General features: G+C 35.6%; 1 protein-coding gene across 1 annotated transcript; it reads right to left on the bottom strand.

Annotated features, from left to right (window-relative positions):
• Positions 1-8367: 8367 nt before the first annotated feature.
• LOC110867397 (16 kDa phloem protein 1) lies at positions 8368-9509 on the bottom strand. Its single transcript, XM_022116444.2, has 5 exons — positions 9354-9509; positions 9184-9249; positions 8959-9097; positions 8728-8863; positions 8368-8624 (listed from the first exon to the last, which is right to left on the bottom strand). Exons 1-5 carry the CDS (start codon positions 9418-9420, stop codon positions 8568-8570), a joined length of 465 nt encoding a protein of 154 aa, XP_021972136.1. The 5' UTR covers positions 9421-9509; the 3' UTR covers positions 8368-8567.
• Between the last annotated feature and the right edge of the window lie 4581 nt (positions 9510-14090).

The following is a 14090-nucleotide window of genomic DNA, read 5'->3' as shown; positions in this document are numbered from 1 at the left end:
GTCGCTATGACATAGACAGTCGTGATTTATGTCCCCTGTCTAGTAAGTATAAAGGATTTATTCCATTTAAACGCCAAAGATGGTTTATTTAAAAATCTAGGCAAAACATGATCAAATAAACTAAATACTATCTAATGGCCTATATGGTTTGTTTGCACCATGGCTATTTAAATTATCAAGTTCGACAATTCCCTATAATTAAGTAAGCTATTACTTCATGGTTAGTTGGCCTTCAAGGCTTCACCATGGCTGACTCCTCTGGGGCTCACAATCATCTAGTTAGTCAGAATGATGTACATTGACTAGCCTTTGTGGCAAATAAATTATCTTTCAAAAGATGACGGTTGTAGTCTTTGACTCTCTGTCCAAAGGTGAAGAACTATGTTCGAACCTTAAGATCTCTGATCCAATAAGATTGCAGCATATATATTAATACCTTAAGTGCCATATTTTGTATGTCCTTTGTGACAAGGCCTTCGGGCCTATGATTATTAATGCCCTTCATGGCAAGCCTTCCAACTATCTAAAGATTGTCGTTATGACAAGGACAGTTGTGACATTGTGATCCTCAGTCAAAAGGTGATGGACTCGGTCCAAACCATAAACTCAATTGATGGTCCTTTTGACCTAGGCTAAATATAATTGACATACTTTCTAGTAGCATACTATAAGGAAGTTATAAACCAAACAACCATTATGGTTTAGTAATACCATGACTTTATAAATCATCCATTGCGATGATTCCATAATAACTTGCATCTAAGCATACGTTATTTTTGGGTGTTAGTACCAAAGCTCCAGAATGGAGGTTTCCGACGAAGCGCACAGCAGTCCAGCGGCTAAAAACAAGGGTGCAAATATAAATATAAATGTTAATGGCACTACTCTTCAGGCCTTGATTAGCGCAGCAATTAGTGAAGTGGTGGATAAGGTACTTGAGAACAAAAAGGAACCGAGTGTCACTCACTCAAAGATCCATACGGAAACGCATACATCAGCTCGAAAGGAGAGCTTCGTTCACTCTTCAGATGAAAAGAGCGAACCTCAGGAGTTAGTACTCTATGATAAGCCCCGTTCAACTGAGGGCGGGTGCACCTACAAATATTTCGTCTCATGCAAACCCAGAGATTTCAATGGCGAAAAAGGAGCAATTGATGCTATGGAATGGCTGGAGGAAATGGAAACGGTTGTGGACATCAGCGATTGTGCTGATAAGGACATAGTAAAATTCGTTTCACAATCTTTTAAAGGAGAGGCTCTAGTATGGTGGAAGACCATGATGCAGTCCACGGGGAAAATTCCCCTATACCTTATGGGATGGTCCAAGTTTGCGGACCTTATCAAGGAGAACTACTGTCCACAACACGAAGTGGAAAAGGTGGAGACAGATTTTCTGAACCTCGCAATGAAAAACCTAAATTGCCAGCAATATGTTACCGACTTCAACTCCCTATCTAGACTAGTACCCTATTTAATCACCCCGGAACCAAAACGCATTGCGCGTTTCATCGGTGGTTTGGCACCAGAAATAAAAGGGGATGTTAAGGCTTCAAGGCCAACCAACTACAGATCAGCTGTAGATCTATCATTGTCTCTCACTCTAGATGTAGTGAGACAAAAGTCGTTCATAAATGAAACTAAGGACAAAAGACAAAGGGAGGAGGATAACTCTCAGAATTCTAAGAAGAGCAAATCCAAGCTCAACAACAACCAACAGGATTCCAACAAAAAGCCTACATGCAAAACCTGCAAAAGAAGACATTGGGGGCAGTGTCGATTAAACCAAAAGATAAAGCAATGTGGCATCTGTAAAAGAGCTGGCCACCAGTCCCACGAATGTAGGGACATGAAGAATGCAAACTGTTTCAGTTGTGGTGAAAAGGGGCACATCAGTACTAATTGCCCTAAGGCTGCCAAGAAAGGAGCAGCTAGGTCTGGAAAGGATAAGAAAGGAACCGCCTAGACTACCGGTTGAATACCTGCGACAGTGCACATCGATAATAGCAATAGGTACGTCCTATACCATTTAGCATTGATAATGACTGCCAAGTATTTTTGCATTGATGCAAGGGATAATAAACCTTTAGCAAACCATAAGCTTAGCAACTATGGATTACACTCATAAGGACTTTATATATTAAATATGAGGTATAATTTACCAATGGAATCTTTAATGACCTCTCTCCCACCCTCGGAGATAATCCTTTCATAAAAATCTGGAGTACTCTTCCCCAGAAAGAGTACGACAATATATATTATTTATTTTATTTTATTATTTTTCTCATTGTTTTCTATCGGCTGCGAATGCCAAACTATGTTTGATAAAAGTACCATATGAGGATTTGCGTATCCTAGTGTGTCCCATAGATTGCTTCCATGCCTGATCAGTATGGAGGTTTAATGCATGGGATCCCCGAAGATATCCTAATGGTCATATTGTACTAAAGTCGACTAGTAGTATTCAAAGGAGATATCCAATATAAAAATGTCCTTATAAGTATCTCTACTTAGGGCACCTTTGCAATGGTAAAGGGAATGTGTCATTTATCTGACACCGAAAGCGATAGATGAGCCAAAGCCTGAGAATGCAGAAATCTCTGACATCTCTATGTGTCATAATTAGCTTCTTTATAAGAATTACCATGTTTACCTTCTGAGAGGCAAGAGGATGTTAGAACAAACATCCCGCTTAGGGCTGCAGTTATTGTAAGAATCTTATATCTGTTATTACCAACAAAATAGGAAGAACTAAGAGCCAAATAAATAAGTTTTGGATAAGGTTTCGTAAAGCCAAAATTCAAGGTTCTAAGAACTCCGATTTTTTTTTATAAGAAAGACGGTTCATCTTGCTTATGCATTGATTACCGCAATCCTATTCAGGCAATAACCAGGAGTCCCCAAATTGCTGCCAGGATCGTCGATTGTTCGACTAAATGTGAGAATTAACTATCCCCTAAGATTGGTTTAAGCGGCGATTGGAATAACCATATCACCTTAAGATCAACTTTTCTATAATAGTTGTTATATAAGTATCAAGGTTGCTCCTTGGGAGACCTTGTATAGATAAGATGTTAAACATCTATTGCTAGACAGAAAAATTGGTAAGTCCAACTATAGGCGTTTGAAAGTTGCCTCGGAAACAACGAATAAGATCGAGCAAATCCATAACCATCTATAAGTTGCCAGTATTCGGCAGAGAATCAAGGATTCATGGAAATAGCAAACCTCCTAAGTTCTTGTTAAGAAATAAGGTTCAACAAAAGATATCACCTTGGAAAGGTGTGCCAATCTGTTGATTGTCAGGCTAGTAAGCTCTGAATATATAAAATCATTCGAAGGAATTGAATGTATCTTAGATCATATAACTTATGAGCTAAAAGCCTATTTAAGGAGCTTGGTGGAGCTCGCAATGTATTACACCCTAAAGATTTAAGGATATGTTCCGCCAATAAGTCAAGGAGCATTATCACATAACGGTTGGCAGACGGACGGACAGAGTGAGCATACCATCCAAACATTGGAAGACATGCTTCGAGCATGTGTGAATAATTTAGGTAGCAGTTGGGATAACCGCCTACCCTTGATAAAATTCTCCTATAAAAATAGCTACCATACTAGTATTAGGGCCGCGCCTTTGGAGGCCTTATACGGTAGAAAGTGTAGATCGCCCATTTGTTGGGCAGAAGTTGGAAATGTCCAGTTGTCAGGACCAGATATCGTCTTTGAGATGACAGACAAGATCGTTCAGATCTGTGATCGTTTGAAAGCTGCCAGGGATAAGCAGAAAAGTTATGCGGATCCTGAGCGCAAGGATTTTCACTTCGATGTGGGTGGAAAAGTGTTGCTTAAGGTATCACCTTGGAAAGGTGTGATACGGTTTGGAAAGAAAGGCAAGCTAAGCCCGAGATATATAGGACCTTTCGAGATCATCGAACGTGTCGGGGCAGTTGCTTATAAGTTAAACTTGCCTGAAGAGCTTAGCGCTATTCATAATGTGTTCCATATCTGTAATTTGAAGAAGTGTTTCGCTGACGATTCACTGGTTATACCGCATACAGATATACACATAGACGAGAGTCTAAAATTTGTGGAAAAACCTTTGTCGATTGAGGATCGACAGGTAAAGAAGCTTCGAAGGAAGCATGTGCCTATTGTAAAGGTCAAATGGGATGCCCGTAGAGGTCCCGAATACACGTGGGAAGTGGAATCCACGATGCAAGAGAAATATCCCCATTTGTTTGAATAAATCTCGGGGTCGAGATTTCTTTTAAGGGGGTGAGGATGTAACACCTCGAAAAATTTCGTCCAATAATGTCTTGACACGTGTCATAAGGTTCCGTTATGTGAAAACATACTTTAGAGGGACTAAAAGTGACAAACAGTGAAAACTATGGAACGTAAGGGTCCAAAGTGTCAACAATGGATAAATAGACTCTATGATAACCCTACATAATGTTTATAACCTTTAACGGATGGTTCATGGATCATACGACGCGGAAATTGCACAAAAGTGAAGTATTTCAAACTATAGGGGCCAAAAGTGTCAACATGTTTAATTTATACCTCTGAGTGAACTTTTGGCAGACCCGAAGCTTTGTATAGCTAAAATATACTCACTAGAATATGTGGTAAAAATTTCATGAAGTTTCGTTAACGTATGAGAAAGTTATGGCCAAAACCGTACTTAAGGGACTAAAAGCGTCAACGTCGAATTTCATGGCTTTTCGGTTGAGCGCAAAGTTATCCAAGGACATTACCATGTTGGTAAATGTCCTAAGGTTCTAAAAAACCAAGTTTGGGGGTTTACGGGTCGAGAAAAGCAGCCGAAACATCGCATACAAGTACAGGGACCAATTCTGCCAAGTTTGAAACTTGTTGGGCTGATCAGAGGGTCAGGCGACCCGCCTGGACATGCCCAGGCGGGCCGCGTGGGACTGCCAGCATCAGATTTCGCGAAAATGGGTTGTTTGGGTCCGAATTTTGAGTTGATACCAGCTGTGTGCACCTCCATTTTGCTCCAATAATATCCCTTGCATGCCTAGCCTACTGAGAACTCACTATAACATCTGAATTTCACCTTAAATCAGATCATTCACTCATTTTTCTTGGGCACTTGGTAGTAACAATAAGCTCTCAACTCTCATGAACATTCAAGGTAACTTTCTGGAGACAAACTGATCATCAAGGACGAATTCTAGTGTTCACTAAACACCCATAGGACTCTTGTAAGCCTTCAATTCGTTCTCTAATCCGTTATTACTTTGATTATTGCTAAAAGTCAAACTGGGTGTTCATAACCTTTGACTTTCTGATTAAACGGATTTCTTTCAGTCATTTCTCGAATTGAAACTTGTTATAGATTGGTATTTATGTGGGAAACAAACCCTCTAAAGGGTACTACCTGATTCCCACTACATGCATGATAAATGTCGAGTCAAACCTATTTCTAAAAAGTCAACAGAAACGATTTTTGTGAAAAATGACATGATTAATGATATAGATGACATGCAACCTGATTGATCATTGTAAATAACTTGTAACACATATAAGAATGTGTTTTAATCATCATCAACTCGACGATCTATAGTATAGACACGAATCGGAACCGAAAGTCTTGTAAAACGATTATTTCGTAGGCTATCGATTCGGATTCGTACATGCATGTTCAAGATCTGTATTGGAAAGTATTTTTGACTATTTTTATTTTAGTTAAACTTTCTGGAATTTTCTTTGATTGAGTCTATGCTTAGCCGATTCGAATGCATGTTTCCTATTTATGCATAAAGTTGACTATTTTGCCCTTTTTGATTTAGAACGTGATTTTTGGAAAAGTGAAAGGATAGAAATCTTTATTTCTAATATATGAACTTGCACCGAAAATTTCGGATCAGTTGGTGGTCCAGATTGTGAGTTATGGCCATTAGCGTAAAACTATATTATAAATTTACATAAACGGTCCTTTTCGCGTAGAACCCGTTTCTGGCCACGTTTTGATACGAAACTTTTTACCAACAGATGTAATATAATATTCTGGGAATTTTGATGATTTTTAATAAATTTTTGGCTGAACGGATCCTAGATCGCCTAGTTATTTCGGGTTATGTCGGTTTTGACCGTTTAAGCCATAAAATGAGTTTTACCCATCCTTTTGACCCGAAACCTTTTTCTACTGATTTTAAATGTTAAATAAATTATTTTAAGTATTCTGGAAATATAAAAATCTCAGATTTATTGTGAAAACCCGAAAACGCCCTTAAATCGCATTTTTAGCGCTTTTAACGCATAGTAAGCGTTATACTTATTTTTAACATATAAGACTTATACCTACTGATGTAATTAGCCTATTTTCATATAATAACAGTAAGTATAAGTATATGATCTCAGATTTCCAGTTTTTGGCATTTGTAGCCCTTGTGAAATTACTAAAATACCCCTACGGTGCATAGTTTGATTTTAAATGATAAATTTGATATATGGGTCATACCTTACTGATATAATATGTTATATTAAGTATGTTTACTGTATGAACCAGACCCGGAACTCAGATTTCTAATTTTTCCCTTTTATTATCTTTTAAAAAGACCAAAATGCCCTTCTAAGGCATAAATTGAGTTTAAAATTATTCCGGGCAATATAGAACATAACTTACTGATATTATATCATATTTAAAGCATATTATATCAGGGAACTTGCATTTGAATCATTTGTCTACCCGTATCGCCCTTTTCGCGTTCGGTTCGGTTTACGTAACTAGTTTGTGTAAATTGACCGAAACGGGTCAAACGTTATCATTTTTGTCTCAAAATCCAGAATGTATTTTGTATACCCATATTATACAAGTATTCAAACTTGTCGGGTCTAAATAACGTTCTATCCGGTCTTCGCTTAATCGTGCGCTTGAACCGTATATTTCCTTAAAACTAACCGGTCTAAGCTTATGCTTAATTAAAGACCCGTTAGTATTCTAATTGGTTATTTATACCATCGTTCCAGACTAGAGCCTTCCGGTAAATTGTACCTACGCTTACTTAAGTGAATACGGCTGAGTTATTATAATTCTTGCTATTTAAGACAGGAGCTAGCTCAGGTAAATACTCTTAACTTATTTTCCCTATTACGGGCTTGGGATACGGTAATATAAATACCGCATGGTCAGGTATGGGATTCGAAGACCAATGTGTCGGGAAATCCAAATAACCTGTTTTAATTCGTATTGCTTGACTGAAACATTGGGGGTTAATGCGACCGTGTCCTGGATATCCTTGACTCATTAAATGCAATGGCCACGACCTAAGCACGGGGTGTAGGCATACACCTGACAGATGCTTTATGCTATTAATTGATTATACCCAATAAGGGATTCCCAATAAGGGAATAGTGGTGTGTCGGTTAATCTTGAACCGGCATAGGACCGGGCCCCGTATGTAGAGCAAGTTATGTAAAACTGATAACATGAGATATAGTTTGTCCCAAGTATAAGAGATTAATATTGCCTTGTGCATTTTAATCAAGTGTCAAAATAGTTTTGTGCCTTGTGCGCCTAAACCCATTTTTCATAAACTCTTTTCAAATGAGTCAGTTGAGTGTATTTACCAGTGAAAACTGACGTATTTTCCAAAGTCTAAGTGACAGGTACAAGTACGTAATAGGCTGGAAGCTGCTCAGGGCGTTAGTAAGGAATCTTGCAAGTTCTAGGCGTCTAAAGTCCGTTGAACATTTATCTTATTTTATTTGATCCGCCTGTGGATCCGTTTCAACTACTTGTGATATTAAATATTACGTTTGTGTAAAGTTGAAATGAATCTATTTCTGCTTCCGCTGTGCATTTATATATTGTGTTGTTTGACTATGATGTTATCAACTACGTCACGTTACCCCCACCGGGCCCACCGGTGACACGTGGAAATCGGGGTGTGACAATAGCCCAATAAGAGATTCTCAGTTATAAGCCCAATAATGATAAGACCCAAATGAATGAAAGATAACAATAATTTCAACACGTCTTCTTCATGGCCCAACAATTTGTCTCGTCTAACATCGCAGGTCTAATTGCAACCCTATAACATTTCCTCCTTAATTTAGTTGGGAACCTCTTGTTGCACAATATCCCCATAGCTGCTTTTCATCTACACCATCCAACCAGGACATGGTGAGCTACGTCACTATCTATCTCCCCATCCTTGTGAAGAAACGATCCTAAATACTTAAACTTAGTTATCTCTCTAGAGACAACGACTAGGAGGTTTAAATCCGAGGTCTAATAACCAAAAGGCTTGCATGGAAAAAGGGTGTCCTCCCCATGAGGTTGTGACTTCATTATCAATATTAAGCATATGATGAACCTGGAGTTACGAACCCCAAATATGATACAAAGTAAAAATATATATATAGTCATGATAAATCTTTTGAAAAAATACATCAATTACAACATCCTCATTACATCATATATATACATGTTGTATATAAAATCTCTATTAAATATATGAACATGTTCACCACTAAATTAAGCAACCACATACAATCTACAAAATTAACATCTACAATTTCAAAATACAAAAATTAAAGTATTACCACTGACTCTCTTTCCATCCTCCAAATTCTTGTGCATAAGTTTGAGTTTCAACCTATATCCATCAAAACGATATAAGGAAAATATATAAGTCAGACTATCAAACGTCATATATAAACAGTTTTAAGTAGAGAACTACGAAAAAAAGTGAGTAGTACCCTTGGGGTGAAGGTGATCCCGACTTGCATATCTCCACAATAGTTTTGGGTACTACCCACAACGCGATACTTTTGAGAATGTAGTTCAGCGCTTCCATTGGCAACTCCTTGTTCCAATACTTCTTTCAAGTATATCCTGAAATAGTTAATTAACAAGTAATGAAAATGATATCAAGGCAGGCATCTATAGTAACTCAATATATCCTAAAGTCTAAACCACATGACACATACGTTGTTTGTCCGATGTAGTCATCGGATGAGAAGGTGTCATGGTCCATAATCTTGAGAACAAGCTTAGGTTGTTTGTCAGCTCCCGGATATTCCACCCTGAATTTAAATTTTTCGTTCCATTTCGGGTTACTTCCCTGCCCTACATTAATTATGTTTTTAAGGTTATCATTAACTATGATTTTGCTGATATGAACATGTTAATGTTTGACAAGATTCAAATCATACCTTTGGCAATACTTGTTTTGTGTTCTTGACTCCTGTATTGGATCAACACATATGGATCTATTTTGTCTACACCAAAAGAGACAAATAAAGTTATTTGGTGTTTTGGATTTCAATCAATCATCAAGAATGGTTAAAAGTTATAATATGCATATATCGAAAAAAATATTTACTTAGGAAATCGGTTCTGCTGAGACCGTGAGCATCAACTAGATTCACCTCCAATATTCCGATAGTCATCTCTCTCTAAACTTCAAATTCCTCTCTCTCTATTTATATATATGTCTCTTGCCAAATCACACATATGAATGGATTCAAATTTGGAAGTGAATGTATTTATAATGTATAAAAGTTAAGCCCCTAAAGTTTGAAGTTTTTATGTCAATGAGTCAACTTGTAATTGTTTTTTAGTTATTTAAAAGGTGGTTGGCTAAGAAAGAGCCAAGAAGTGGCCAGTGGTATCATTGTTTTGAATAAAGACTTCTGGAATTCTTCAATGGCTTCTTTGACTTATTCAAAGTCAGCAATATTTCTCCATAGGATTCAATTCAAGTTTTTGAAGTATAATGTTTTGATAATTCCTCATTATTGGATGACTTTTATTAAAATATAATTTCTTTTGCTGATCCATAAACAAGTGTAATAAATAAATTATTAGTCATTTTCCAAGTAGTATACCTATATATAGTTAGGTCTTAAAAATTAAAACAAATATACCTAGAGCTAGTTAGCTATGAGATACACTACACGTGGTCAATTCATATATCTACTTTCGTTCGCATGTGAATTTAAAACCATGAATGCATACTTAAATTCATGTTGTATGTGATGGGACATTCGCATAACAACTTTTGCTCACGTATTTTCAGTAGACGTACCTTCTGTAATAGTTAGAAGACAAAATTCAATGAATATATGACTCGTGTATTATTCGTTTATTTATGAACTAGGTTAGTTCCCCGTGTGTTACACGGGTTGAACAATTTAAACTATATAGTATAGATATTTCCTGTAAATGCAAAACAAAGATAGAGACATTTACATACCATATTGACATAAATGAGTTAATATAAATGTAACCCATCAACTCGTACATAATAATTAATGTCGTAGAGTTCGAAAAGACGGCTCTAATGTCGGTTGAATGAGGGCAATCAGAGTCTATTTGATACCATTTGTACGACTTCTTATTTTTTGAATCTTTGTATTTGATTCTAAACCTATTATTAATATTATTGATAATAATTTTAGTTATCTACATCAATAATATATTTTATATATATATATATATATATATATCAATAATATATTTAGTCTAACATATTAATATTATTATGAATTTCGAAACTTGTTTAGGTAGGATTTAAGATTCTATTGAAGTTTTAGTTTAACAATAGTTTATTGAATTAATAATAAGAATTTGTATTAGATTAGATTAAATATTATTATTATTTGTATTAGATTAGATTAAATATTATTATTATTAGTATTATTAATAATTTTAATCGATTAAATGAGAGAATGACAAGTGTTTCAAAACAGGTTTCTTTTATTATATAGTATAGATATAGATATAGATGTTTAAAATTTGTATTTTAAAATTTTATATACTTTGAAATCAAAAATAGTTATCTTAAAAATATAAGAAGTATTTATCACTCATATGCTGAAAAGGCAAAGTTTTGAACGTGAAGTGTGTGACTATTTTTCCCATTTTGGTCGTTAATAGGTTATTGAATTAATAATAAGAATTTGTATTAGATTAGATTAAATATTATTATTATTTGTATTAGATTAGATTAAATATTATTATTATTATTATTATTATTAGTATTATTAATAATTTTAATCAATTAAATGAGAGAATGATAAGTGTCCTAAAACAACTTTCTTTTATTATATAGTATAGATTCAACATGGGTAATTTTTCATCTTTTAGAGGGAGTTTCGTAATTAAGTTGCTCTTTATAATCATGCCGTACGTGATTGGGCACTCACATAACAACTTTTACTCACGTATTATGAGCTGACGTATTCTCGGAGGTACTTAGATGACAAAATTCAATACAACGCAGCATGTAGTCGCATATTATTTGTTTTTTCTTTAACTCAATGTGGATAATTTGTCATCTTTTAGAGGGAGTTTTGTAATTATTTTATTCCCTACAATCAAGTTGTTCTTTATATATTTTATTCTTATAAAGAAGCAACATGTTATTGCATATATCTGTTGTAAGTTGAGCTTAGGGTGTTTTTCAAAAAAAAAAAAACCTTTTGTGGTTCAGATTGATCCATTTGTCACTCCCTCATCACAATTATCTTTATCAAAAATATCTGCTTCTACTCCCTCTCTCTCTCTCTCTCTCACCATTCCTCTCGATCTCCATCTCTATCCGAGTATTGCGTCCATCTCCCCATCTGAGAACTCTCCATCAGGTAATGTTTCACTTCTTCATATTTATGGTTGTCATTCTTCATATTTATGGTTGTCATGTGTTTGTGTTTAAGTGTCATTTTTGTTAGACTTTCCAAGTTGCTTTAGGGCTCCCACTTTTGTCATTTCAAGGGCTTTGTCTTCATTGAAATCATGTGTTCTTGAAATCAAAATAAACCCTTGAAGAATTACCCAATTAATGCTTCAAAGATTTTGATGTGGGCTTACAATGTTGCAAACAAATCACAAAATCCCAATTTTCATTATTTACATACGAAACCCGTGTCCGACGTCATCACCGAACAACAACCGTTTTTCTTCCCGGAAAACCACCACCGTCAACTCATGAAGACGTCACCGAACAGCAGCCGTTTTTTCTTCCCGGAAAACCACCACCACCGTCAACTCATCCAAGTTTTCTCCCCTAAACCCCAACCATTTTGCTCCTTTTTACACAAATCAAAACCCCACATTTCCCGACTAAATAGTAACACGAATAACAACCTTTTCCGGCGGTTATACTCGCCTCCGTTTGAAGCCTTTTCTTAGGCGGCACGAGCACCAATCAACCTCCGATTACTCCACCAAAATTAATATAATGTGGTACCAGTATTTTTGTTGAATAGGCAAAAAACTAATATGACTACCAGTATGGTTGGTATTCTTGACAAAAACTCATTCCCTAAACGAACCATAGTAACATATGATGTCATTTTAGCCGTAGCTTCATAACAATAAAAAAACATATATCTGAAGAGAAAGTGGGCTCACCTGCCAATCCAAAATGTGAGTAACGTTGCGGTGGTAGGCTTAGGTTTAGAGACTGAAGAAGAAGAAGATGATGTGAGAGAGAGAGAGAGAGAGAGAGAGAGAGAGAGAGAGAGTGTGTGTGTGTGTGTGTGATGGGAGAAAGTAAAGGGGGAAAATTAATTATGTGGAGAATGAAGGATCTGAAGATAGATAAAATGGAAATTGGGGAAAATTGGGAGCCACTCAATATAATCATATTACTTTATAACAAAAACTTTTATACTAATTTAATTTATCTTTATACAATACTAACAGATTAAAACTGTGAAACAATAGGTTAAGAGTAACTATTAATTTTACTATTTTTTTATGAAAACAAATTATGTTTCATCACATTTAAAAGAAATATATCATTTGCTAGCGTAGTTATGTCACGCTGCTTTTCTAGAAGATTTTAAAAGGAAGCTATCTTAAAATATCTAAAAATAAATTACATTTTTCTAATTAGAAAAAAAAGTATTTTCTCAAAGATGCCTAATTTCATTATTTGACCTCTGAGATATAACTTGAACTCCATTTTCCTAGGTAAGGGATGGTGTTTATGATTTTGGTAAATATTTCATATCACTATTGGTCATCTTTCTCTATAGACCAAAAGTCACATTTTAAGGATGTTAACCAACTACCTAACTATGAGTACATAGCCTTCATATGGAAAAACAATTCAGTGATACAGTGTTACATATGATATGCAAAGCCACTCAATGTTGGTTACTCAAATGTAATCTACATGTTTAATTGAAGTCACGACTTCTCACCCACCACATTCCCCCACGGTATAGAGGATCACAAGCCCTAGAACCGTATAGGCGTTCTTAGCGTTAATGAGTAGTCATAGATTAAAAAAGATGATTCTTGAATATGATGTGTGTTGTATAAAAATAAAAAAATAGATGACATGCTGTAGGTCGATTAGGTCTATGATCATGGTGCCTAAATGGTCAGAAGTCTTAGTTAAGTCACATGGAAGTCTTATAAAGGTTTGATGTTATGTTGGGTTAGATTATTTTGGGTCTGATACCAAACTAACGTAAATTTTGTTTGAAGTTCAATAATAAAAGAACCGTTTGTTTTAGGTTCATTTTCTATTCTTGTAATTATCTTCGAAGCCCAATAATACAATCGTTTATTTGTTTTATCAATTTCTTTGGTGGTGATCAATATAGTTCAATGAACAGCAAATGATAAAAAATTCAAAAAGTTTTAAAGACATAAATGTCATTTTAGTCGCCTTTTCTCATGGTGTACAACAAAACAATCTTCAAGTCATCAGTAGTGCATGTTGCCATTACCATCAACCACCCCTAACCCAAAAATCAACATAGCAAAAAGGACTCAGCCTGATTCGCCAGGTATATAACCGTACAAAATGATCGCCAATTGTGTGTAGCTTAATACATCATCACCGTACAAAATGGCTAACTAACTCACTCTATTAGTTTTTTCTTATTTACTTGCTCCAGACTCTAGCCAGACTGCAAAGAGAAGGCGCAAGGCATAATACGATAGAACACCCCTTTTGGAAATGTTGAAGACTTAGAAGACATAGCAGCAAGAACACACCAAAATATAACTTTGGGTCGAGTTATTCGACTAACAGCCTTACTGTTAGTAATATAACTTGCCAACATAACCACTTGACAAACTTTTGTATATAACTTGCCTA

This window comes from Helianthus annuus, chromosome 7 (genome assembly GCF_002127325.2).
Source record: "Helianthus annuus cultivar XRQ/B chromosome 7, HanXRQr2.0-SUNRISE, whole genome shotgun sequence".
Taxonomy (NCBI): Eukaryota; Viridiplantae; Streptophyta; class Magnoliopsida; order Asterales; family Asteraceae; genus Helianthus; species Helianthus annuus.
Note: the sequence above shows the minus strand (reverse complement) of the source record. Positions and strands in the feature narration are given on the sequence as shown.

Bases quoted from the DNA above. Each gene is read 5' to 3' on its own strand.
- LOC110867397 (XM_022116444.2), bottom strand. From the start codon at position 9,420: ATGACTATCGGAATATTGGAGGTGAATCTAGTTGATGCTCACGGTCTC. The intron at 9,098-9,183 runs GTATGATTTGAA...TAATTAATGTAG, and splicing joins CAAAACAAGTATTGCCAAAG to GGCAGGGAAGTAACCCGAAA. The intron at 8,864-8,958 runs GTATGTGTCATG...TAACTATTTCAG, and splicing joins GACTACATCGGACAAACAAC to GATATACTTGAAAGAAGTAT.